Below are 27,368 nucleotides of genomic sequence, written 5' to 3' on the forward strand. Positions count from 1 at the left end.
TCACACAAAAACACATAAACACACAAATGCATGTTGCACAGCACTCTAGGAGCTGGCGCTTTCTGCCAGGTTTACTAATTAAACAAATTTACTTGGCCAGCAAGCTTGATGAGAAACCAGACGGCCTGATTCAACCTGCTGGAGTTGCTGCTCTTAAACTGAGACACATAAATACCCTTACAAAAAAACCTCCCAAAAAAAAACAACAAATCTCCATTACTTAAAACTTTAACTACTTTCTCCTATCACTTCTACTTCTCTTTTTTTATATATATATTCCTCTAATCACAGTTATCAACACTTGCTTGTAAACTCTAATATTGTACTTAAAAGATTTTTATTTGCGTATTTACTGTAGGGCGGTTGGGTGAAAAGTGCAAGAGTGAGTAAAAAGTTCAGACAAGAGACGGTAATGATGCTGGTGTGAATGAGGAAAATTGCACAAACAGCCTTGAAGTGTAAGTTGTCGATGTAAGTTTGACGTCGAGGCGAATATTACGGAGAAAACAGGCCGACGAGAGCAAGAAGACGGTTCTTCTGTTGATTGTAATGACAGTTCTGCTCCTGCCGCTGATGGTGTGTTACATGTTTATGGGTAACTGTTGGGCAGAAACAACTTTTTATCAAAACTTCTTCTGGGATTTGATCTTTGATTTTTCACGACAGAAAGAATAGACTTTTAAATGATGTATTGCAAATGCCAGAAGTGCTGTCATCCTTTAAACTCAGTGTAATCAATGTGCAGCTGCCGTGTAGGATATTATTGTAAGGACTGAGACTTGTGTAAACAAAGCGACTTTCACATTGTTGGCACCTCTGGTAAAGATGTGCAAAAAGCCATGAAAACACATTTTTTTTTCACTAAGTAGCATAATTTTATAATGAAAAGTTTGCTTCAGTGAGTTTTGGACATTTTTAATTAACCTCCAACCCATCGGCGTTTTGTAGTAAGACAAGCATTTTCATTCAGTCGTACTTTTTGTTTTGTCTCGTTTTGTTTTTCCAGCTTTAAATTTTTCTTATAAATTTTTCGGGGCAAATGTTTTTTTTCTGTGACAATTTTCTGACTCCAGTTTCTTGATGATTTATTTTCCTCGCTTGAATGATACAGTATGTTCTCTTTGTTTTTACTATTTGGAAGAGACGAGGGCTTCTGTGTATGAAAAAACAAAAGCAAGGATTACAACAAAAAATAAAAATCCTCAACCCACTGATCAACCTTGGCTACCCCAACCACTCAAATTTGTTAATTGCTAATATATTATGGTTAATGGTTAAAAAATAAATAAAAGCTGGCTTGTAAAGCCGTTTTTAATTACTGTAGTCATTTTTTTATTTATCGATGGCATGTGCACTTTGGCAAATGTTTCTGTTTTTGCACCAGGAATCTTGTGCTGCATTCCTTACTTGACCTACTGATAGTAGGATTTTGTGGCAACTCAGCCACGTCGCTGAATGAAAACGTTTCTGCAAATGCAAATGTTTCTCACCAGGCTGCAGTTGGCTTTTCTTTTTTTTTTTTTTTGGTTTATGTGTTCATTTCGCATCTTGTTACTGAATTCCCTTGAACATCAACAAGGGAAATGAGCTTTGGTGTACAGCACAATGGTTGCATCGATTCCTTGTTTGTGAGCGCTGTCTCTCGGGTGAATTCTCCGCTGGACTAATTTGTCTAATCCTCATGGTTCACATATAATGCCGGTGTAAGAAGGAATGTCCACCTGGGACTTTTAGTTTGTAGTTTACAGCAATTTTCTGCAGAAGTGCAACACCTGAACTTGTTTCGTTGAGGCCGGGGTTGTTGCTTATCGGCTTGTCATTGCATCACTCATCGTTGGCCATTGCCTGATTACATTGATACTCATTGCTGCTGTTGACTGTGGTCTTACATCTCCTTCATGCTGTGACTGTCTGCTTCCTTCTGTCTGCCATTACTGTTGCTAATATCTCACGGTTCATCCGTTCATGCTGTGTGTCTCGCTGAGACTGCGTCATTCCAACTCGCTCCCCCCTCCTCCCATATATTTTCGCTGCCTTTCCCCGTCCAAGTCAACCATTGCCTTTCACCCCGTCTGCTGACTTTCTAGAGCCCCATATCAGTCCCTCCTCTGTTTTTCTCTTTCTTAGTTCCTCCCAGCCTGACAGTCCCCCGGGGCAAGTCCCCCCTGGTGGCCCGTGAGGGTGACACAGTGGAGCTGGAGTGCCTTGTTTCAGGGAAGCCCAAGCCCATCATCCTGTGGTCCCGAGCAGACAAGGAGGCGCCCATGCCCGACGGCAGCATGCAGATGGAGAGCTATGACGGCGTCCTGCGGATCGTGAACGTCTCCCGGGAGATGACGGGGTCATACCGCTGCCAGACCAGTCAGTACAACGGCTTCAACGTGAAGCCCCGGGAGGCTGTGGTGGAGCTGATCGTCCAGTGTGAGTAAACGGGTTGTGTCTGTCATGCACGTATCTAAAGAAGATGCAAATGTATAGTGATCTGCCACTTGTAGCTGTTTGAGAGGGTCTTTGTCTGCATAAGGTCCACCATTTGTTACCGTGATGTATTTGCTGTGTCCCGTGTAATTAATCTTTCTGGGTTCTAGTCCTCTGTGTCTGTACATTCATGCCCATCCAAAATGCATCTGAAGGCTGTGAAATGATTCCCCCGGTTCCCACTTGTCAACCTTCGTCCGGTCGTTCTTAGGAAACTCCAGCTCTCGCTCTACGGAGAGGAATTCATCCACTGAAGAGAGCAGAACTAATATTAACAGAGGCACAAAGCTGCAGATATCCATGTCCTCACTTGTTAGCCGTCTTTAGTTTTTTAGTGTGTGTGTGATCATGTCTGAGAAGACCCGAGGAGTTCATGCTCTGACTCCGGGCCTCCCTCCGACCGCCGACCCGCTGCTCATTGAAAAACTCCTTCCCCCTACTTTGATTGGTGGCATTCAAGAATGGCTTCAGGGCTAATTACCAAGCAGCTAATTTATTCCCACTGGTATTCATTTTGTCTTCATTTGTGGACATTTGAAAGGAACATTTTCAGTGAGCAGCAGGGATTCAAAGTGCTGTCGTTCTCTGACAGCAATAGGGAGGTTTTTCTCTGGTAAAGAAAGACCGAAAGATGGCTGGGAAGAAAATGAATGTGAGCCATGTGCGGTTCTTACTCTTCTCTGGCAAGTGATTATAGCAACTGGAAAGACTTAGTCTCCAAGCTCGCATCGTTTTCCTCATGGCCTACTTGCAGAAGTTAATCCATACTTTCTTCTGTTTTGACTTGCACATTTATTTTCTCCACCTAAAGCAAACCAGTCAAACATTATGTAAGTTTTATATTAAACACATCAATCAAAACGTAACTAGACATGGAGCCAAGTCAGTTAGCCTGGCGAGATCACCTGAAGAAAAGTCTGTGTGACCCTAAATTCAAAAATGGTGTTTTAAGCTGTATTACTCAGTCATGGCTAAAATGTGAACTTGGTGAAGAAACTTAAGTCAACACTAAAAAAGAACAGTAAAACTCTTGAATCTTTGGGAGCAGTATAGGAATGCTGGGAGGTAACTTTATTGGTTTAAATTTGAGCAACTTCCAGACAGTTTAGCTACCAAAAAAACACTAAAATATCTAAATTATCCTGGGGCTGACTTTTATAGTTTGATTTTTTTTTTTAAAACACCCTTTTAAGAGCACAAATCCATAAATGACTATAAGTAATATGCTCTTTTTTTATTGCTAATGTTTCCACTTAGCAAAAAATATCCAAACAGATTTTAAGTATGAATAGTGAAGATTTGTGCCTTCTCATTGTGTGTTTTGATTCAAGATTAACTTCGCGCTGCCACTACAAATATTTTGATCGAAGATTACCAAGAGAATCAAAAACCAGCTTCCAGTTTTGCAATAAAGGATTAGTACGTAATTCTCCCCTCCTTGTTTCAATGGATGACATTTTATGGACATGTTTTTGTTGTATCTTTATATTGACTATGAGTATAGTCACTATATAGGGCTATTGTTTTTAAACAAATGCAAAAAAAAAAAATGCACGTTAATAACATGGTATCATTTGTCTTGTCTTACAAAAAGAAAAATGGATAATATATCACCTGCTTGACACTCATGAGAAACCAGTTTACAGGCACAGCGTGTGGATCAGTCTCTACTTGGAGAGAAGCATGAACACGAACAGTTTTCTGGATAATCTTTTTTTTAGCTCAAATGCAGCCAGGAAACATCAGAAAAAAACCATCATGTTCAGAAACTTTCTAGCTAAAATCATTAATTTCACCACAATTTTTTTTTTTGCCTTTTTTTCCCCAATTTTTTCTACAAAAAACGGCAATGCATCTTAATCTGGATGGATGGATGGATATATTGAACAGATGGATGTAATAATTAAGCATTGCAGCAGTTTTGTCATTACAAAAAGTTTGCTGATGCAGCTTGTTTTGGTCTTTGTCTTAACAGATGATCCCTATTGGACATTCAGTTAAGACAGTAAATCTGCCTGACTTTAACTAGCCAGCAAACATTAGTGTGAGCACTAAAAGTGAAAACCGTTAAGTTTTATAGGTGTTACATTTTCCCTACAAATAAAGCAGGGGGAAGTTGAGAACAACCTCTTAAAAAAAAAAAAAGTTAGCACATTTTTTTGTGAAGGTCTCGTAACTTATAACAACTCTCTCTGTGTGGCTTCTCCTTAATGTCCGGTGAGAATAAACCAGATCAGACTTGCTGTGGCCCTTTTCCTGTATTTTTAGCTTCTGCACGTACCGACGCTGTCAGGGAGACGGCAAAGACTCCCAAAGCTTCAGCTGAATGAAAAGAAAAATTCACGTGTTTAATCTATTCCTTTTCTTGTTGAGATTTAAATTGGTATGTAGTTGCATCATTATTGTTTGATGAACACAGATTTTACAGTACACACTGGAAGAAGAAAAAATTAATCTCCCTCTTCTTTTTAACTAAATTCATTCTGAGGCTCCAATTATTTCTTATTATCTGGTATTATTTTAATAAAGCAGCCTTCTTGTTCTGTAGTTTTTGATGCCGTGCAACACTTTCATCTGCTCTCCGTCTTCAAAGCAAAACGTAAAATGAAGAGACTTATTCTGGCCTTGCTTGTGATAAATCAATCATTCTGCCATGTTGCAGAGCTACTCTCTTGTTTCTGACTATTAGCTGGCATCAAAGCTCAATTTTAAAAAGCACTTGAGCTGTTCTATTGCTTTGACATCCACAAGTGCCATTGTCTACATTTACCAAATACAAACACCTTTGTTCATCTTGCTCAGATTGTGATTTTTATTTTTTTTTATTTTTATTAGCACAATAGTTGGCCCTTCTTGTGTTCTAGGCTGTGCGAGCACCCCCCCCCCCTTCCCCCACCTCTTCCCTACTTTCTCTTGGCCTGTCTTATGGTGTGTAAGCACAAGCCAATCCCTCTGAGATGCTTTTCTCAGCTGCATTTCCAGGTCCCAGCATGAGACGCCCGCCTTTGGTGGTGAGCCATGTGCAAAGCCGCGTTTAGTAACTTGATCAAGGCGCCGAGGTACAGTCCTCTGAAGCAAAGAGCATTAGAGGCGTGAAGGAACGACTCTGGCAAGGCAACAGCTTTGATATGTAAAAACCTGCATCTGTTGGCTGGCAGCGGCGACGCCAGGAGGAGAGGTATGGGGGAAAGGAAGGCGCCTGCCTTTAGAGGCTTCGCTCTAATAGAATTGCCAAAGCCAAATCCCAAGCTGTGACACCCTAATGTTCTTAGTCAAACTGCCTTGGCATGGTCCAGGGGCTTGAAAGAGGGAGTGAATCCGCAGATAGAGAGCGGGGAAAGAGGTATGGAGAAGTCGTCTGTCCTAGATAGTGATGTCTGTCAGGGCGTGATCAACTTCTGCCTCAGCCGAGATGCAGAGAAATCTTTCAGCCAGGCGTCCCTTTCTGTTCCCCTCCGCATCCTTCGTGACACCTGCCCGATTCAACCAAGCGACTGTCCCCTTGAGCAACTGCCTCGCCTCCTGACATGCATCAAGCAGACACACAGGGACACTGTGGGAAAAAAAGTAATGAGCAGCAGTACAAGATTATTGTGTTTAATTAATTTTCCTTTTTGCATCAAGAGGGGCTGCATCGCTGGCCCCTGAGAGTCACTGTTACTCCAACACATTAACTTACCGCCAACCCAAGTTAGCGAATTAATCTTTTTCACTGCAGCAGGTCTCATTCAGAGTATGTAGATATAAAATTGTAAAAAAAAAAATTTCTTGTTTTGGTGGTAATTGCACTGATGAGCCACTGCAAGTAAACAGCCTAAGTGGTCAAGAATAAGTTTGTATCCTGTAAACATAAGCTTGAATTAGGCAGAGGAACTAATTCCTCACTTGGTCATTTGTGCTAAAACTATTAAGTTAATCACCAGACCTCTCTCCCAGTAATAATAACATAATTACATTTCCTACCGTTAGATTTTAGTTATGAGGTACCACTACGTTCTAAAAGCAGTACAATAATAACGGTGCTCAGGTTCATTGTGAGCAGCTACAGCAGCGAGGGAAGGAGAGAAGGACAACGCGCTGATGCAGAGTCGTGTTTTCATGCATTATTCAACACAGGAACTCATTATAACACACTTGAATTAGGGTTATTGTTTTATATTCTGTATATATCTGGTGACTTCTTAACGAAGGTATTTCATCCCCTATACTGAGCTGTTGGACAACAAGTTAATCTCTCACAAAAAGGTTGTTGTTTCCATCTAAAAAAAAACAAAAGTCCTTGTTTTTCTGTCTTCCACCCACATAGAGTAAAGCTGCTCCAGCTCTATGAAAAACGTACGTAAGTTGGAGTGTTTTTGTGAATGCTCCGTTGTTCTGACACACAATGTACAGGGTCAAACCAATTTCACACAGGCCATGCGATGCTCAGGCTTTTAGTGCTTCCCTAATTTATTGGCACATTTTGTAAATCTGTTTAGAGCTTTATGAGTATAAGCTTACCCGAAGAAATTGAGGAATCTCACCTTTATTTTGTATATATTAAGAATACATTACAGAGAACATATAAAGTCACCCAAAGTCACAGAACACCAAATGAAATACAGTGAGTAAAATAACTATTAAAAAAAACAACTTATTGTCAATAAACGTGTTTCTAAGTTATTTCTAATTGCACTTAATTACCTCCTTGGCATCTCAGACAGGTTTAACAAAGATTAAGTCATTTGCATTCATTTGATTCAAGTTGCACTCAAAGACTGCAGACCCCCTCATTTACGTGCTAGAAAGTCCAAGAAATCAAAGCAATTTTTTTCTCAAATGACATGGGGGGAAAAAATGCACTTACAGAAATGTAGGAACTTTTTGAATATTTCAGTACATTGCTCATCCGTTTTTCCATACAAACTGTCTTCAAATCTTGATGTTGGTCCTTTCTGTGCTGCCTGATTTTCTTGTTTTTGCCATAAATTGTCAATTGGACTTAGTTCAACTGATAGCACTTTTACGTTGTTTCTTTTTTTCCTTCTGAAACAAATGAAGTGCTTTTTTGCTTTTTAGGTCAGTGCTTACATTTCTACTGATCAGAAAAAAATAGTTTCAGGATGAAGTTTATGTCACATGTGTATCAGTTTGTGTGCTTAAGCAAAGTGTGAATAAGCTCTTTGTCACCGGGTGAAGTTTGTCCACTGAACCCAGTTACTCACTAATCGAACATCACAAAATAGGCTTCAGAAAAGACGAAAACCACAAACTTAAATTTGTCAGAAAATAGAAATATTACTCGTGAAGGCTTTTATGTCAGTTCATCACTTTCAGATGTCACAGTGAAACATACAAAAACAATGACAGTCATTTCTGAATAACAATTAACTTTCTCATTTCACACTGTGGCTATTAATTTGAAATTATAATTTGAAAGTTGATTGTAGATTATTGTTTAAAACGTTAAAGGATGAACACGTCCTTCTCCCTACAGGATGCAGCGTCACTTTTATAGCCACTCAAAACCAATTTAAAATATGCCTGCAAAGTCAGTAACTTGTATTATTTTTGCAAATCAAATTGCCGTCATCCATATGTCACAAGCATTACAATATTCAAGAATCGCAGTATTGTATTTATTTTGATACAATTTATTCATTCTGTGTCCAGGGAGCATTTAGTTGTTTGCACTGCCCTTCTATTTCAGCCTTATTGTAAATGTAGGCTTTTATGTGCAATAAAAGAAAAGGAGCCACTGGGTCCATTTCAGTGGCAGCGAGCGAACTGCTCTTAGTGCTTTTATTCTTAATATTATAAAGTGAATATTGGTGCTAAAAGCTCATGTTGCGTTGAATGGCTATAGAGTTTATTTGCAATAAATATATATATTTTCTTTTAAATTTCCTCTCTTGCCAAGTCCATCCATAGAGCATTTGTTTTAAAATGTTTTTAGTCCTTTAGTAAGTTAATGCAAAACATGTTCAAGTCCTTTATAATGCAAGGAGTTTATTATGTGAACAACTGAGAACACATTTGTGTTATCAGGTTGCAAAAGGTCAAAATGGATTGCATAAAGGTGTCAATAAGGACAAGGGTAAAAAAAAAAAAAAAAGAAAAACATTATTTAAATAGACTTTATTGAGAAATGCATTGGGTCATCACATATAATGACTTAATGACGGTGTTCTCGCTCTCTTTCATAGCCTGAGGTGAATAAAATCCAACGCGGAGGCCTGCAGACTGCTTCTGCAAACATTTGTGAAAGAATGGGTGGCTCATGATGGTGTAATAAGTCCAGTTGTGAAATAGGTAAAGGATAAATACTTTATGCTGAATGTTCCTGTCACATTTTTATGGCATTATAAAAACACGGAGATGGTTGAGAATGATAACAATTCAACAATAGACACGGTTCCATTACCAATATTGTCAACATTCAAATTATTGTCAATAGTCAAAAAAAAAACACTGATATTTCATCGATATAAAATCATAAGCTCTTACAATCAGCAAGCACTTTTAACCTGAAACCTCCATTTGTTTCCTAGGAAGCTAAGAGGAAAAGGGATTTCCTTTTCAGCTTCACAGTTTGCCCAGGCATTCATCCTAATAACAAGAGAATGCCTTAAACAGAATAAAATAAAGGTTTTGAAAAGGCATATTTGGAAATCCAAACTAAATCTGTTGGGGGCGGCCGACTGGTGGAGTGGCTAATTATTGTTTTAAAGTGAAGATGTGGCGTGCTGGTTTACCTACTGATTGTTGTTATTTAATCACTAGTGCTTCAACATAGTGTGAGATCCATGGTGTGCTCTCTCAGTGACCATGTTATTATTCCTATTCATTTCCTCCGTCACAGATTTGTTTGTCTTTTAACAGAATTTTACAGGATGTACATCACATTAAAAGTGAAAAAAAAGTTTGTGATTTTTTTTATTTATTAATTTTTTTGCTTTTGTTTATTCTATGGGGGGAAAAAGTAATTTCAACAGGAGTGTGTTTTCTTATTCAAACTATGTTTACCTTCTTGCACAAACTTCAAGTGACTCCTTAGCACAGCCTGTTCCTGTAGTTCTGCCCCTGATTCTCCAGATATATTAAACCGAGTTTCAGTGAAGGTGTTTAAAATTTGCGAAAGTTGGTTAGAACTGGAACTCCGTCCTTTTAAAGTTATAAACTGGCTTGTGGAAAGGCAGGTGCGTGCAAAAATATCCTCAGCTTCCTGTATATGTAAGAAACATTTGTGTATTTCCCTAAAGTTCATTCATATCTCTTCAGGCAAACTGTAGATGTCGGCCCATATGGGCCGAGGGGAGAAAAGGCCTCTGTGCTCCCCTAAAGGTTGTTTTTCTCGACATTAGTGTCAAGCCATCCACCGGTGACTGATGACAGATTACATTTCAGGAGGCACTCGGGCTTTTCCCCAGCCTGTGGATTACAGCAACTCTGAGCTCACAGTGGCCGCTACGCTAACCACTGCAAGCATTGCTCAGGGAATATCACTCAGGACCTTCCTGCTCCTTTCTTCATACGTTGCCTCGGCAGCTGCTTTACAGGAAATGCACCGGGGGAGAGATGAGGCTTGTCCCCTTGTTTAAAAGGATGTTTTCATTATATAAGAGATTTTTTTATTATTATTATTATTTGTCTTTCTTTGTAAATTGAAATGTACTCATCGCAGTTTGATCCAGTGCCATTCACGGAGGCTGTGGAGCTAGCTGTTATTCGCCGCCGTCCTAAAGAGTCCTACAATATTAATGTGATAAGTAGACTTCCAGGCGCTCCTTTTGGCATCAGAGATAAGCCTTTGGGTTGTGGTAAAAGCCGAGGCTGTGTTCTTTTGAAAGAGGAGGAACTGATTGCTGTTTCACTTAGCAGAGATAAAAAAATAAAATAAATTAACTCCCCACCTTTTCGAATAGAATCAGGAGGTGAAAGAGTTTTTGTGTGTGTGTGCGTGTGTGTGTGCGTGCGTGCGTGTGCGCGTGTGTGTGTGCGTGTGTGTGTGTGTGTGTGTGTGTGCGTGTGTGTGCGTGTGTGTGTGTCTTCTCAGAAGGTTTATGTTTGCTTTTACTTTGACCCCCACTGTTACAATTTATCATTTTCCCCATTTCGGCCAGTCATGATATGATCTAATGGCGTGCCATTAATCATAACAGTGCCTCAGTGAACTGTAGGATGTTGCGACTTGAAGGATAATTAGCATCGAGGGCAAGGATATAAAACCCCACTCTGTTCTGTTACTGCATGTCAGCGTGTTGTTTTGCATTCAGCATAATGCTCACAGCCCACGTACCCCTGTGCACCTTTCTGGCCTTGTGGATCTGTCCTTCTCTACTGCCAGGGGTGAGGTTAACTTATTTATGTGCAAATAAAAAACAAAACAAAAAAACAGGCAGCTGTTGCTAAAACACAGCAAAGAAAATCAACATAACATTTTTTTTTTTTTTTTTTCCTTAATTTCTGATTAGGCTTAGGGATAATGACGTTAATAGTGTTATCAAATTTAATGCCATACATTTTCATACTTCCCTCACGGCTCCACATCCTATCAAGTTTGGAAGGCTCAGTAAACAGATCATATTACCGAGTGTGAATAACGTAGAAGATTATGTTGGAGATAACAGTTTCAATCAGGTAATCGGTGATCTGTAACAGATTACATTCTGAAAAATGAAACACCATCCCCAACCTTTTCTGAAGCTGGCGTCTCTCCCGCACTCTGTCAGAAATTATGCAAATCTGAGGCAATCAAGGGGTTCCGTGTCATTCTGTCGCGTCTCCGCCGCGTTCATTCACCGTCGTTTTCCAAGCCCCGTCGTGACTTCCGTCGAGCTCCCACCCGAGCCAGTCAACGGTAAAAGACGCCTGAAACGGGGGGAATTATTCATAGCCGTTCCGCTGCTCGCACACACAGACGCCTAAACACAGTTAATCTACAGGCGAACGTATTGTCTCATGCAAACTAAACGGGCTGGAATGTTTGCTTCAAACATGGCGAAATTTCCCCGAAACTCAGCCCTGGTTTCATCAAGGCCGTTCAACTGGTTGAATAATTCACCAGCAGGTTTTCTGTGTCGGGGGGTTGGGGGAGGAAAGAGAGGTGAAGGCTGTCAGATACTCAAACAAGTTATTAATTTTCCATTTTCAAAGCTCGAAGTGCACTTCATCATCCTGTTACCCGTTTTCCGCGAAGCGAAACTGATTTCTTTTTCAAACGTTCTTGGGGTTTTTGTGCAAATTGATTTCAACGCGGCCGTGCCGCTCCACCCGCAATTGTTTTCACTTTTCATCTGTTTCTGAAATGTATCGATTTTCAGTGGAGATGGGCTGAAGTTTATTTACAATGTGCTTAATGTTCCTCCCCAACCCCGTTTCCTCAAAAGTGAATGCGCTTCGGCAGTTTGTCTTGCAAAAGTCTGTGTTAATTTCACTGCGCTGCCTTCCAACAGTATTCATAGTTCTTTAATTCTTCACAATTTTTCTTGTTTCAACATCAAACTTTAGTGTATTTTATGAGGATGTAATGTGATGAATTAAAAAAGAAAACAGGACCAGAGAGAAACGAAATGCGTAGCTGGAAATTTGAAAAATTGTGAGCACTTGCAAAATAATGGATTTCATTCCATACAGTTACTTTTTTTTTTCTAACTCTTGATGGTTTATTCCCTTCAATTTCTTTACCTGTAAATATTTTTACATTATAACGTTAAAGTGGAAATTTGTGTGAAATGACTCTGTGTCCTTATCTGTAAAATATTCTTTCCCCTGTTCAATTGAACCGACTTGTTCTACCTCATCCATACTTTCCATTCATTCCTTTCTTTTTGTTTTTGTCCCTTTCAAAAACAAAAGATTGAGTTTGTTTTTTTCCTCCCTCTCTTGCCATTCAGACCCTCCCACAGTGGAGCCTGTGCACATGGAGGTCCGTCAGGGCCTGGGGCGGCCGGTGGTGATGACCTGCAGGGTGCTGCGAGCCCACCCCTCTCGGGTGTTGCGGTTCGAGTGGCTTCTCTCAAACCGCCTGCTCCACGCCGGCGCCTTTGACCCACACAAAGACGAGACCGAGTACACGATCCGCAGCCTGAACCGTGAAGGCTGGGGGGAGTACACGTGCAACGTCATCAATGAGGCCGGAGCAGGCAAATGCACGTTCCAGGTGACAGGTGAGGAGGCGACGTCTTTTAAGATTTACTCTTTTTTTTTTTTTTTTTCATTTCTCACTGATTGAACCAACTGTTCTGTCTGTCCTTCAACTTTACGCTTTTCTTCCTTTTATACTGATAGAGGGGGGGTCTATACACTTTTTGACACACCGATTTTCTTTTCATGCTGGGCTAATTAAACATTTCAACAGTTTTCCTTTGAACTACAGAATCCTTCATCAGTTAGATATCCTGCTTTCCAGTCAGTTTCTGTCATTTCCTACTATTTGTGTGGTGATTTGAGTTCTGTACAAGTTTTCTAGTTTATTTTGTCCCTCTGTCGTCTTGCTTTTACCCCCTGATTCTCCCCAGCTGTCCCTTGTTGCCCTGATTAGTCCCTGGTGTATTTAACCTCACCTGTGTCCCCTGCTCCCTGGCGGGTCCTTGTCTGTCGTCTTTGTCGTTCCTGTCCGAGTCACGTTCCCGTGTCTATCAGAGTTTGTGCTCGTTGTGTCACCGTTCACCTGTGCTTCCTGGTTTTTGTGATTTTCTACATCATCATTAAACACATAGTTGCACTTCAACCCTGCATCTGACCGCGTCCATCCTCACCGTCTACTACACCCTAATTCATGACAATTTGACCAGTAGGTCCCCAGCAGTATCAGATAATTTGAGGGTCATGTCTACCCGTACGTCTTTTCTTTTCAGCATAGGGTTTCCAAAGAGGCTTAAAATAAAAAATTCTTACAATGTTTTAACAAAAAAACCTACGTTTTCTGTAGAGCTAGATAATTTTTTATATCAGGTTATCTTTGTTGGTATGTTGGAATATGTCAAAAGTAAAGTTTATGTTGTCTTTTGTGCAAAAAACAATATCTATCCATACATCCATCCATCAGTCCGTTCTTTTCGTCCAGTCCATCCATCTATGTTAACATCCGTCAACCTGTCCATCACCCTCCCATGTTGCTGACTGTCCATTGGCCTAGGTCCACCCATCAATTTGTTAATCTGCACAACATTGTTATATCAATTTATCAATCTATCTGTCCAGCCTTACCTCTGTCTATCAGTCCCTAGATCTAGCCGTCTGTCCATCCACCCAAATGTGGACATCCACACATTTTAACGTGGTGATTAAAACAGTCAGATCTGCTATCAGCCTCTGCTCTCCTGCCGTTTTGTACTGTTTCCATTTTTCTAGTTGAGTATTTAATTTTGCTAATCACGTCCTTCTATGCAGCTGTTCCTTCTAGCCTCATTGCTAGACCTGACCTGAGACCTGCAGGTCTACCTTTCTCTTGCCACTTCATGCTGGATCCAGTAAGCTCTAAAATTCATTAGCAGTTTTCCTCGCAGTTTTCATGCCTGTTGGCACAAACGCCATTGTGTTCCAAAAACTGATCTATAGAGGCAAGAAAGTATTTTTGTTATCCTTTCTCCTCTTTACTTAACGGCCAATTTGCTGTTTGAAAGATGTGGTTGTTCACTGCGGTTTAGAGCCTTTATTTAAAGTTACTCCTGCAGGAAATCAGTGTATCAGTGATTTGTTTTTTTGTTTTTTCTGTTTGCAACAGGATACAAAATGTGTCCGGCACATTTTAAATCTTTTGACGTTTCTTACGAATGAACTCGATTCCCAAACTTCTACAGTAGTGGGACTTTGCATCGTTTTTGGTTGCCTTTGCTTACCAAAGCTGACCGATTAGGATTTTTTAATTTTTTTATTTTCTTTGTCCTTGCAATCCACAACAGGTTGCTGGAATTGTGAAGTCACTATTTTTCTTACTTCATACACAATGCGTCCATCTTTGAGTTGGTTGTTGTGACAGGACCAAATGAGTTTGGCCACACAGAGTGACCGCAGGAACTTTGACCAAGGTTTCAATCTCTTAGACCTCCTATTAGAGACAAGAGCTGCAGGGTCACAAGATGAGTATTTGTCACTTTAATCCTTTGCCACCTGCTTTTCTCTTTTTTCTTTTATCATCTTCCTTTCTATCTCTTGGCGTTCTCTAATCTTAAAAATTTCAGCATTTCTGCTGCTTTTCTGACCCTCTTTGTGTTTTCATTTTTTTCTTCATCCTTCTTTCTCCTTTTAAGCTTCTCCTGCAACGTGCTGTGAAGAAAAGAAAGCGGGTCTGTGTTGCATAAATCAGTCATTCCTGGTGAACTAGATAGAGCAGAGAGACAGAAGCAGATAGTTCCCTTCAGACAACTGTCTTTTTTTTTCTTAACTGAGCTCAAGGTTTTCCTGATATTTCTAACCCCTTCTTTCTACTTCCACCCCTTTTATCCTCCTTTCCTCCCACTATGCATTGCTTGATTCCTCCTGCCCAATGCTCCAGATTCCTACCATCTGGTCTCAGTAGCTGCCAAAGGTACAGAGGCTCTTTCAGTAACTCCCTGAGTGCAGGAGCACAGTGCAGAAAATCCACTTTGGTTCCCTCCATCATCTATGAAGTCTGCCATACCCCGTTCCCATAACCCCAGTTCTTAGTCTTGACGATTTTTCAATTTTATCTGAAACTCAATAGCCATGATATCAGCACCACTGTGTGTGTGTGTGTGTGTGCGTGTGTGTGTGTGTGTGTGTGTGTGTGCGTGCGTGTGCGTGCGGGTGCGGGTGCGGGTGCGTGCATGGCTGAAATGAATAATATGCTGTAGAGAGATAGAGAGAGTCATTTCTTAGCTGAAGTTCATCAAATATCTTTTATGGTTGATGCAGTTTGGTGAAATATTAGTTTACTCTCTCTACGGAGACCGCCTTAATGGATATTCCCTCACACCTGCATTCCTGACGTTCCTGGGCTGTGCTGATGAGCAGCAAAACATATCAGTCTGGAGTCCTGGCCCGCAGCCATTCAACTTGCGAAGCCACTCATCATACCATGCACAACATATTTCCTTCTGTGCCGACAGACACACACATACACACACCAATGTCAGCAAGTAAGCCAGTCTTGGGCCTACATAAATACTGTCACCCAGAAGAAGCAGATCGTGCCAGGGGAGAGCGTTTGTGCATGTGCATGGATGCCCATGTTCCAAGCTATTGGGACATCTGTGAGTTGGCTGCAAGGGCCAAGTTGGCCATTAAATTGTGCCATGGGAGAGGCCCCTTAGAGGAATGTAATGTGTACCACTGAGCTTTGGCATGAACACGCTGCTGCTGGAACCCTGAGTCTTAGCAAACGCTCTCCTCTGAGGAGTTAGAACGGGCAGAGAATTGCTTCTCCGTCTTTGAATCATCGCGCCGTCGTTTCTTCCGTTTCCATTCCAGTCTGATGCGGCTGATGATTAATGCACGGGTTTCCTGTCCAAAGGCAGCGAATGTTCTCCGAAGCAGCAGCTCTAGATTGAGACGTAGGTTGTGAAACACGCAATGCTTCGACTTTGTTTTACTCACTGGAATAAAAGTCTTACTAAAGCCTGTTCCCAGCAAGGTGAGATATTTTAAAGTTTTAGTGTGAGTTTTCACACTGATCTGTATTGCCAAAAATAACTGTACATAACAGCAACTTAATTTCGTCTCGTTGTTCTGTGAAACTCCTTTCATAGTAGGAGTTTCACTATTGGGAAATAATTTGTTAGCAATTGTATATTACCGTATTTTCCGCACTATAAGGCGCACCGTATTATAAGGCGCACCTTCAATGAATGGCCTATTTTAAAACTTTTGTCATAGTAGGCATTATAAGGCGCATAGAATAGACGCTACAGTAGAGGCTGGAGTTACGTTATGCATCCACTAGATGGAGCTGCACTAAACTGAATGTCAACAGTCCGACTCCGGTTGGCGAGGAGAGCCTTCCGCAACTGGGCCGGGGCGTGGCCGGACGATGGTCACCCTTCTCCTTTTGCGCACGGCATGTTGGTGGAGAACGTGGTGCTAAATGACCTGCAGACGACCTAATTATCAGGTCGGTAGGTAGATAGGTCAGTCAAACTTTATTAACAAACCAGGTTCTGACAACTATCCCAGCATGCACCGTGCTCTTCTTCTTCTACGGGCGAAAATGAAGTCGGCGGCTGCTTACCGTAGTTGCTAGACCTGTTGTGGCTCAAAATTGGTCCATATATAAGGCACACCGGATTATAAGGCGCACTGGATTATAAGGCGCACTGTGGGCTTTTGAGGGAATTGAAGGTTTTTAGGTGCGCCTTATAGTGCAGAAAATACAGTACTTCCTTTTTGCAGTATAGCTTTTCCTTTAACATTTTAGCTAATTTAACTGAAGCTGTTACAATCTTAAACAGAAATTTTTGAAAGATGGTCACTGTACAGAGCTAAATATTGGGTCTGTTTTGAGTGATTCTAAAACGGCTTTCTGTTGTTAACCAGAGATGAATAGATGAATTGCTTGAATAGTTCAGATGTTTTTGTCAATAGAATTTATTTCATTTTATTTTATTTTTTTTAATCTAAATCAGCCCAATGAACTACAAAGTTCACTTGTTATTCAAATGTAGCAGTTGGTAGAGATGAGGTCCCCAGTGTTGCTTTTATGCTGTTTATTTTTGTTTCATAAATGGCATTGACATCACTTTTGTTTATTTGGCTCTCTTTCTTTTTTTTTTTGAGTGTTTTAATAAGACATCCTTGGTCTTTTTGGATCAATTTGTACATTTTATATAATTTTTTTGTCTTTTAAAAAGTGCAGGAAGTACGATTTTTACCTTGAAATCTTTTCATTTAGTTTCTTTAGAAAAGGGATTCTAAAAACTTAATCAACATCAATCTTTATAAAGCTTTGGCGGTTTTACGCAAGTTTTGCTACTGTGTTTAAAACGTGTCGCCAGTTCCCACAGCTTGGATTTTATCCATGCTATAGGTAACCTATGAAAATGTTTTCTGCTACATCCTGTTTTGCTGTATTTCTGCCTTGTTGTTTTTTAATGTTGCATTATATTTTCTGTGCTGCATCTCTGCATTAGTGAAATTATCTCAAGGTTTCTCACACTAGAACAGCCAGATTTCACTAGAAAGAGCAAAAGAAAACTGTACAAATACAAGTTTATGTTTTAGCCTTTTTGTTCATTGAAAAAGTTGATATTCCTTTGCCAAAACAGTAGAATGCAGTGAAGCCATTTCTTTATCATTTTTCTGTTTACCATTGTGTTTTGTTTTGGTTCTGTTGTGCTTCCAAAAGTTAGCACGTCTTCTTCTGAGCGTTGCGGCGCCACGGCTGCAGCTTTCCTGAAGATGAAAACACACATGTAAATTCTCAAAAAGGAAAAAATAAGTCTGCAAATAAGGTCAACTTCTTGCCTGAAGGTTTGTGCTGAGCTGTTATGAATCACTGCATTGGTTATGGTGTTATAAACAGGATTTAAAAAAAAAAAATCAATTAAGCCCTCTGTGCTTTATGTTTGATGTCTCCCACCCAGAGTTGCCCGTTTCAAGCAGCCTAAGTGGGTTAGGTAATGCGCTTTACCACACATAATGCGTGATTAGGAAGTCGGTCCATTTTGCTTTATTATACTTTATATTTGAGCGATTTTCAAAGAACGAGTTCTGACTGTGCGCCAAGAAATTTCTTTTTGATATATATATATATATATATATATTTTTTTTTTTTTTCCTCTACGCGCCAAGAGGTAAACAAGTAAAGGTTGATATGTAACCCGGTTTGCTGCGAACGTCGGAAACAATATACGTTTGTGCGATAAAAGAACTGATCCACGCCTTCCAGAAGCAGCGTCTCTGTGGGATTCTCTGAGTCTGTTTAATTAACCTTTCTTCACTCTTGCTTCGTGGCAAATTGCGGCATCCTCTTTTCCTTCCCAGCACTATCTGTCACTATCTTCTAGGCAGGCTTATGTAACACTTAGCTGTACAGTGTGCTGTAAACACAGCTGGCTCAATGCAGCAAAACAGAGCTTAGCGAGGTGCAGGCAGTAATTATCCCTGCATTCGTGTTCGTTTTCTTTCTGCGAAACGTGTTTGTTTTCGTTTCAGCACGTGCGCTCTCCTCTGGTTCGTCTCGGCGAGATGCGGAGGCGGCCTGCGCGGCGGCATCATCGTCACTTCCTGTTTGTCAGCTATAGCTTTAGCCAGCAGAGGACCAACGATGACCTTTTGAGGCGTATTTCTCGCTTCGAACGAAACCCATGAAGTATTTGTGTATAAATTACTTTGTTTAATCATCAGCACTGTTTCTTTTGCCAGAGCGTATTTGTTTTCCTCTCTGAGTGATTTTATCAAGATGATGAATGAATGTTATTTTCTTCTGAATCGCTGTTTTTTTCCTCCCCCCGTCTTCTGTTTTTTATTTTTTTTATTTTAAATACCTCTATCCATGTAAAGGCCAAATGATCTGCAACAAGCTGCCCAAAACATCATTAAGCTGATTTATTGTCTAAAATGCAGAACAAAACCCACTGTTTGACTTGTTGGGTTATTAAGAGAATTGATTAAACTATTTAGAGGCTGCAGGAAACATCAAATCTGGCAATTTTCAATAATTACACATGGAGTGTTTGGCTGTTTCAGCTGTATTCAAAGAACTTATGAAATTCAGCATTAAGTGTTAGAAACATGTTGGTGTTGTACAGCTTTGTTCATCTTTGTTTATTTAAGTCTTTAATTCTCTTTTTCTGATATCATAGATTATGACTGAGACATTTGTACACCTAGTTACAACACAATTTTATCTCTATATTTAATATAATATCACACATTCCTCTTTTGAGATGTTATCACAGAACTTACAGTGGATATAAATATAAGTATGCCACACATTAAGTAAGTAAGTCAATAAGAATTGTTTTCATATTGCTCCTTTCAGGACTCAACATGTGTGAAATCTGATCTGATTGAGTTTCAGCTTTGTTGCATAAAGAAATTGCCAAATAAAATTCATGCATGCAAAGAGGGTAGAAACAAACCAGAAGCACTTGCAGCTGTAATTGCAGCTAGAGGTGGTTGCACAAACTATTGAATTTGAATAAATAAGCACAAGGTTTAAGATTTCTTGTTAGCAAGGATTTTTCTAAGCCATGTCTGGTTTTCCTTCCACTTCGTAATTATTGCTTCACTGTTTATCTCAAGCATAGAATCTCAATCAGATGTATTATAGTAGCCTGTAGATGTAATGTGACATTTTAAAACATTTTTTTTTGCAAAGGACTGCATTTCTAGTAAATACTTAACTGAGGAAGACATTTTCTTTTTCCCAGCTGCAGACCTAATAGTTTCTCTTTCAGCCCATTTTGTCTGTATGGACTAAATTTATTTTACATTAGCCTGAGATTGACCAAGTTAGGAGCTGTCCAGTGGTGCAGATTAACTTTTATTCTCATTCTGACAACAAAAAACTAATTGGCTTTGTATCAGTATCATTAGGAAAGAACTTGGAGGCTTTTGTTAAACTTAAGCACTGGCAAAAGACGATTTACACTCTGACTAGATTTTCAGTTTATTACAGGCCTAACACACTAACATTTAAATATTTCCATTAACATAACCTTATATCACCTATTATCCACATAAAGTACTATAAAGATCACCACATGTCTGTGTGAAATCCCTGTGTGGTTTATGTCCTCTAATAATGGCAGCTCAACTGCAGCATGGCCATTAAAATCATCTGCTCTGGGTATTGTCATCCTACAATAAACAAGCCCAGATGACGAGGACAAACACAGCACAGCATGTCATTGAGGTGGATTTCTGTTTTTCCATGGAATGTCGTCCTCTGAGCTCAGCGTACAAGTCAATGTTTTCTTCAGTTGTCAGAAATGAGCTTCAAGGCTGGAAAAATATGGGTTTTTTAAATTATTATTATTGTTTCAATATTGTAGATCTTCACAGTTTCTAACAAAGTAAGCAATGTTACTGATAAGAGCCTGTATACTTTTCTTTTTTTTTAGTCTTGGCAGGGAGTCCACAGTGTACATAAATGTATTACATTGGTTTCACTTTACTGTATTTGTGTGGAGATTCAACAGCATTCATGTGGTGTGTTGTGATGCAAGAAGCAAGTATAAAATGTGTTTAAATTGTGTAGCAAAATGGTTCTCACTTTATTCCCCCCCCAAAAAAATTGTATCACCTCAGGAAATACGGCAGTAGTACGGTGGTACGTTTGATTTTTTTTTTTTTTTTTTTTTTGTTTCTTGCCTTTTTACATCAAAACAAAATATTTTTATCTGCTGGGTTTTGCTTAATCATGAGTTCCGCTTGTATCTTGATGTTGGAAATTTGTGTTTTAAATGGGAATGTTTTTTGAAAGGGTCCCTTCAAGTCTAAATTTCACGAAACCAGACATAAATAACCCACATGGTTGAAGTTCATACCAACACATCAGATGCGGTCTTGATTTAAGACATATTCTCCACTCTAATTATCTTTAGAGAAGTATGTTTCTAGTAAATATTTGTCTTTCCAAACAACTAGTTATTATTTTCTTGAAAATAACACACAAAGTTTTCTCTGAGTCCACTAAAAGTATCACTTACACCAGTGGTTTCCAAACATTTTCTGGGCCCCCCCTATGGATTACAAATGGCTGTCTGGTTGAACGACGTGTGGGGGGGGTCGACTTTTATGGGGGGCAAAATGAATGTACGTAGCTGAACATATAGACAACATCAGTAGCCTACAGGCTACTTGTTAAGCTTAAGGTGCTGTATTGATATTAGCTAGTCATCGTTTAGCTAACATTACCTGCATCCAGCAGCTTTACTCAACTCAGTCGGTTAGTTTGGGGGAAAAACTGTAAAAAGTTCTTTGCGTTTTGCTGGTTTGCTGCCATGATTCTTACACACCTGCGTAGATCTGCACAGCAGCAGCAGGTCTCCTTCGCTGTCGCACAGGTGTAAACCCAGCGTGGGTGTTGTAGCGCTCATGTTGCGTTTAAAGGCGGCTCGGAAAAACAGGTTACCACATGTTAACAACGTATTAAACAGTTTTAACTGCTGATAAAAGTGACAGAGGACACAGATATGGGAAGTGTGGAAGCCCCTACTGTATCAAATTGACATAGGAATAACAGAGTTGTCCTATCTAAGGTAAAAACCCAGCGCATACAGCGTTCAGGTTTGTTTTTTTTTTCATCCAGACGGCTTCCCGCGCCCCCTCCTGCAATGGCACGGCGCCCCCCCGAAGGGACGCGCCCCACAGTTTGGGAACTTCTGACTTGCACCACAGTTTGAGAACCAAAGACGCAGCTGAATAACCTTTTGGATTCCCTCTCTTTGCTTTTCTAAAAGGATCTTTATCTTTAGCGTTTATGTCCGCTGATGTAAGTGACATGTTTGATTTTGTTTTTACTGTACAGAGAAATGCAGACTGTTGGTCGATTTGCTTAACGATTTAGCTTTAAAGAAACATATTCCGTTACTGTGAAACATGATGCTCTTCTCAGTTTAACGTAGTTGTTTCTGTGATTCTGATAGAGCTGTAGAAATTGCTTAATTTAATTCATTTTTGTTTTTAAGAAAAGTGTTTTCAAGGCACAAAAGTATATAAAATTTGAAGCCACTCAGTAAATTCTTGTAGCTTTATATACCAGTCTCTGATAGGTGCTGCAATTTTTCTGATTTGTTTTGTTTTCCTGACCTTTTGACGATGCAGAGAACAAATTATATTGGTTTTCCAATTGAACACTTAATATTTTGTTGCTACAGTATTTATGAGCAAGGAAAATAAAATCAGCTTTTTGTGCGTGTTCTGTCTTGCTTTATAGATTATTTTCATAAGCATGTTGCCCACAGACTGATTAATTCTATGCATTCTTAACGGTAATTTATTAATTTTTTTTTATGTTTCAAAACTAACTCTTAACGGGACGGGTAAAACAACAGTTAGATTTCTGCAGAATCCTTAGCAGAATAAAAGCAGTTATCTGATCAAAACACCTGTTAACGAGAACAAACCACTCTGATTTTCCACGAAGAAATGCCCCTCTGGCCTATCAGGAGTTAAATAAATCTGAAGAAGGGAATAGCACTCAGCAAGTAGTTTCTGGGGAACTTTAAAGAGGAATTATTTTGGCTTTGGGGTCTTTTTTTTTTTTTTTTTTTTYTCTTCCCTCTTCAGTGTGTTATAAATGGCAGCAAAAGTAAACAGCCTACAGCCCACAAAAAAAGAGAGAGATTACTTTTCAGAGAAAGCTGCTGAAACGCTGAACAAATGTGAAATTAATGACCGAAATCTTTTAAATAAACATGAAATTTAAATGTTTATCATATTGTGCTTGCCTTTAGGTAAAGCTTACCCTCCGGAGTTTTACTACGACACCTACAGTCCTCTGTGGCAATACAGGCCGCGAGTCTACGGCTTCAAGCTGCAGTGGACCCAGATGAACCCCGGGGCTGTGGACCGCATCGTCGCCTACAGGCTCGGCATCAGACAGGTTAGAATGCAAAGATTTAAACAAAAAAATAATAATAATCATTTCATTTTCTTGTGAATGTTTTCGTAACCCTTTGACCTTTTCTCATTTTGCGACATTTTTCCAATAGACAGAAACATACTGCGTATGTTAAGAGCCCTCTGCACTGAACCCCATTGAAAACCTCATGGTTATTCCACCAAATATTGATTTCTGAGTTAAAACATTAAGATTGTTGTTTCTAAATTAATATGAATTTGTTTTTCTTTGCATTATTTTAGGTCTGAAAGCTCTGTATCTTTTTCGCTATGCTGACCATTTCTCATTTTCTGCAAATAAATGCTACATTTTTAGCATTTTGACATGCTGTCAGTAGTTCATAGAATAAAACAACAATATTAATTTTACTTAAACATAAAGAGTAGAATCAGAGAACGAATCATTTTCTCCAGAGTTGTATAAAATGGGGTATGCAAAGGGAGGAACACGAGGATATTTCTATTGTGATCATTTTAAAAATCAATGCTGATTTAAATTTGCTGTCACAATGTTGTAATATTTCAAGTTTTCAAGTTGTGGTAGTTTGTGACCCTGTGGGGGATCTTAGAAACAAATGTATTATTTGATAGTATTTCAACAATGAACATCGGGGTTTCATTTCTAAGTTTTTGTGAAGGAAAAAAAAAAATAATGTGTAATTTTTTTGTTGTTGTTTAAATATAGATTTTGTAACATTAGAACATGAACTCTTCCAGCAATAACTGAACACCTTGGCGTATTTATTGGAAATATGCCAATATTAAATTACATGCAGGTTGGCTTTATTAACTTTTTCGGTCACTTCTGGGTTCATCCGAGTAGAAATACATGCCACACATTGTTAAACTCTGTATTGTTTAACTTCCAGTTTCATCAAATGACAATAAAGTCATTTGAAGTGTGTTGTAAAATTACAAAATGTGAAAACTTGCTTTTGAAGGACGTGGTCAACTCGACATGATTGAGAAACCCTTTCTCTGTTTTCTGGGTTCGTGGTGTCAGCACCTGCAACAATAACTTCATCATTGCACATAAACTTGATTGATTGAGTGTGACGGTGCAATTTACTTGTTTACAGATTAACTTTATGTCTTCAATGATTTATTTCAACCCTATCACAGTGGATATTAAGCTTAAATAGTAAGAGGCAAAACAAAATGATTCCGACTTAAACTCAGTGGTGTTTAAAATCCACTGCATTGCTCAGCTTTTTCAGACTTTTCAGGCTGTAGAAGCAAAAACCTTTCAACATGAAACATAAGTGTTGCATATAGAAGAACTGGAAGTGGTACGTATAGAGTTTTTTTTTGTTGTTTTTTTTCCTCGCCATGGTCTGTCTTGTTATGCTTGGTGGAGGCTGTTAACATATTAGGAGCCGTATGCGGTGCTTTTTCTCGAACTGCTTCTGTTTGTGCTTCCCATCAGAGAGGTGGAAGTGGAGCCCCGCAGTGAGAATTAGCACGCACTCCTCTTGTTTTCCCTGTTTCTCCTGCAAACTCCACAGATGACAGGCAGGCGGCATTGATGGATGGGAAGGTTGCATTTTCTCTCTGGGCAATCAATGTTTACCTTCCTCTCTCGGTTCTTCTCTCTCTCTCTCTCTCTCTCTCTCTCTCTCTCTCTCTCTCTCTCCTCGGATTTCCAACTAGAAAAGGTTCATTCTAAATATAAAGGTTTTTTTTTTCAATTACGGCCACAAACATTGCATTGCCCTTAGAAATTCAGGTTGACGTTGACATTGCAGTTAGGAATTGCACATTTGGATGTCAAATAAAAATAAATTAAGAAAAATCAAACAGAAAGCAAAACAAATAAAAAATGCATGCAAGCTGCAATTCTGAATTTATCTCACTCCTGCTCAGAATTAGCAAACACGTCCTTGGTTGTGTTTGTAATGAATAATAAAAATCATGTTCCGCTCTACACCCTGAAGGAACCGAGGGCTTCAAAACACTTTCTAAGGTTGTTATGTTTGTGTAGAGCGATGCATTTATTTGCCTGTTATGTTACTTGGTGGAGTCAGTAAAAACAATATCGCTTCTACTGGGCATTTTGGGTGAAAACCTGCCCAAAAAATTGCATAATTGATCATTAAAATTTCAGCCAGTTTTCTGCACATTCTAAGGTTTTAAATCTGTGCAAAGCAAAGCCCTGATAAAATGTAATATTTCCATTTACTTATTAATAAGAAAAACATCATATAGATTTTCTGTGAACGTAAATTCATTCATTTATTGTTTGCGTCCTTGACATGAGCTCGTAATTATTCTTTCTCATTATTTCAGTAGCTGACTGCTTTTCAGTGTTTAGAACAGATTTGAAGAGACTGATTGGATTTTTTTTTTAAATGTATATGTATATATCTCGGAAATGTTAGTCAGAAAGCAGCAAAAGTTTCATGGCAGTGTGCAAAAGAAAAAGCAAGAAATGAAATAGAAACATGTGGGAGTAAAAGGCTTCTTTTGTAAATAAAAAAAAATATATATAAACATTGCAGAGATATCCCCAGCATCGCTGTGACTGGTGCAGTAAAGAAAGCTCACATGCACACTACAACACTTAAATCTATTTATAGATCCAGCAGCAGCTCCCTTGCCATTCCCAGAGAATTATGATCATTTTCCCCCCACTGCCTCTGAATTAATACCAGGTAGTGGTGAACCTTATGCCTTTATAACGGATTGCTGTGTGTTATCGCCCGGTGCCCTCGTCAGAAACAGTCTGACTGGAGGGGAAATGGGAATAAAGCTGTAGCTGAAAGGTATGCACCAGCCAGACGCACAAAGCATAAATCACAGCATCTGTCAGAGATGCAGCAGAAACGTGTGACATCTGCCCTTATTTTGATATTGTAGCCAGGCTTCAAAATCTTCTCTCTGTTCCTAGAGCTCGATTTTCTTTCAGCAAGATGTACCAAATGGTAGCTCACATACATAGGCTTGATCCTGTATATGTGTAGAATATATAAGAGGAGCAAGCAGAAAAAGTTATGGTGCAATTCAGTGGCATGCTTTTTGTGGTGAAGTTTTCAAGTGAATTTTTATCCAATTCAATTACCGTATTTTACGGACTATAGAGCGCACCTCACTATAAGCCGCACCCACAAAGTTTTTTTTGTGTTTTTTTTAAAACTGGAAACGTACATATATAAGCCGCTGGTATCTCCGCCGATCTCGGTTTTCCACAAGGAGGCAGCAGAGAGCTGCGTCCTTAATAAATCTGCTATTAAGACGCAGCTCTCCGTCTCCAACGCCAAACCGTGGATTCGTTCACGCTGAGCTTATGTGCAGCGGCTCTATTTCCCTCATGTACTGCCAGACCGACAGCCTTCAACTTAAAAGCTGCATCATATGAACTTCCTCGTATTTCCATGATGAGGGGGTATGAGTTTGAAAACATTTCTCCGTCGTGCCTGCTGCTAGCATGTGCTTGTTGTAAATGAAAATTAGCATTTTCTTCTTTGATTTCCAATTTGGACTTCCAATGATTCCCTTCCTGCTAAAGAGCCCCCTGGTGGTTGAAGAAAAGTCCATAGAAAAGCTGCAGCGGGCTGTAAGCCGCATGGGAAAAAGTAGCGGCTTATAGTCTGAAAATACGGTATTTTATTTTTTTATTTTTCTAAAAAAGAAAAAATACTTATGAAACAATCATTTTACATCAGCTGAGAGTTTGTTTCGAGCAAAATTGCACAGGAAGGCAATAGCCAGGCTACCCGAATTGCTGCAGCACAAAATGTTGTGGCTTCAGTGATAACTCAGCCAAACAACATCATGCTTTTCAAGACAGACATCCACTGTATGAAAAATACAGCAAGCTCTCATTAAGTTTATTTAGATTTCCTTCCAGACATATGTGAAATGTTTGGATTTTTGCTTTAAATTGTTTTAATTATGAATTATTTTTTCCTTGATCCTGAAGACCTGAACTCAAAAATGTTCACCATCAACGCTAATAATAAATCACCAATAGTGACAACAAAAAGAAAATCCGGACTAAAATACTTGTTGAGCTATTTGCAGCTCTATTACTGCTAAAAAATGATCAAAACTGACACATACTTAGTGAGTTTTCATAAATTTTAGGGACGACTTCAGCCACAATTAATACAACTTGACCAACATTGTTCTCCACTCTTGTATGCCACACTCTCCTGCCTCTGTATTGTCTCGTTGAATTGATCTGACACGTCAGGATGAGCAAGCAGATCAATGGAGGCCATATTAATTACATGCTGGTAATCCATAGACGATTTGCTCCTGTCAAACTTGACACCGTTCGTTTGATTGTTCTCATGTTGCTTCTGGCTCACAGGCTGACTTTGAACATTGCTAACGTTTTCTTTTTTTTCTTTTTTTTTTCTGAAGTTACTGCTGCTGCAATC

General features: G+C 39.4%; 1 protein-coding gene and 1 long non-coding RNA gene across 6 annotated transcripts in view; one reads left to right on the top strand and one right to left on the bottom strand.

Annotated features, from left to right (window-relative positions):
• LOC103457909 (MAM domain-containing glycosylphosphatidylinositol anchor protein 2) overlaps positions 1-27,368 on the top strand; it is a 198,895-nt gene that overhangs the window by 132,935 nt on the left and 38,592 nt on the right. For 2 of the 4 annotated variants that reach the window (XM_008398386.2, XM_008398387.2), the window contains exons 9-11: positions 2,128-2,421; positions 12,354-12,626; positions 22,821-22,969. In XM_008398386.2, coding sequence (XP_008396608.1) covers positions 2,128-2,421; positions 12,354-12,626; positions 22,821-22,969 — 716 coding nt within the window. Of the gene's footprint in view, positions 1-2,100; positions 2,422-12,353; positions 12,627-22,820; positions 22,970-27,368 lie in introns of all 4 variants that reach the window. The other 2 variants (XM_008398385.2, XM_008398384.2) reach the window with 1 other exon arrangement.
• The window catches only part of LOC103457911 (uncharacterized), a 75,997-nt gene continuing 54,035 nt past the window's right edge, over positions 5,407-27,368 (bottom strand). The window contains exons 5-6 of one of the 2 annotated variants that reach the window (XR_532499.2): positions 17,724-17,808; positions 5,407-6,000 (exon numbers count right to left, since the gene is read on the bottom strand). This is a non-coding gene — a long non-coding RNA (uncharacterized LOC103457911). Of the gene's footprint in view, positions 6,001-17,465; positions 17,809-27,368 lie in introns of those variants that run through there. The other variant, XR_532498.2, reaches the window with a different exon arrangement.

The sequence above is a fragment of the Poecilia reticulata genome, linkage group LG21 (assembly GCF_000633615.1).
Source record: "Poecilia reticulata strain Guanapo linkage group LG21, Guppy_female_1.0+MT, whole genome shotgun sequence".
In the NCBI taxonomy this organism is placed as follows: domain Eukaryota; kingdom Metazoa; phylum Chordata; class Actinopteri; order Cyprinodontiformes; family Poeciliidae; genus Poecilia; species Poecilia reticulata.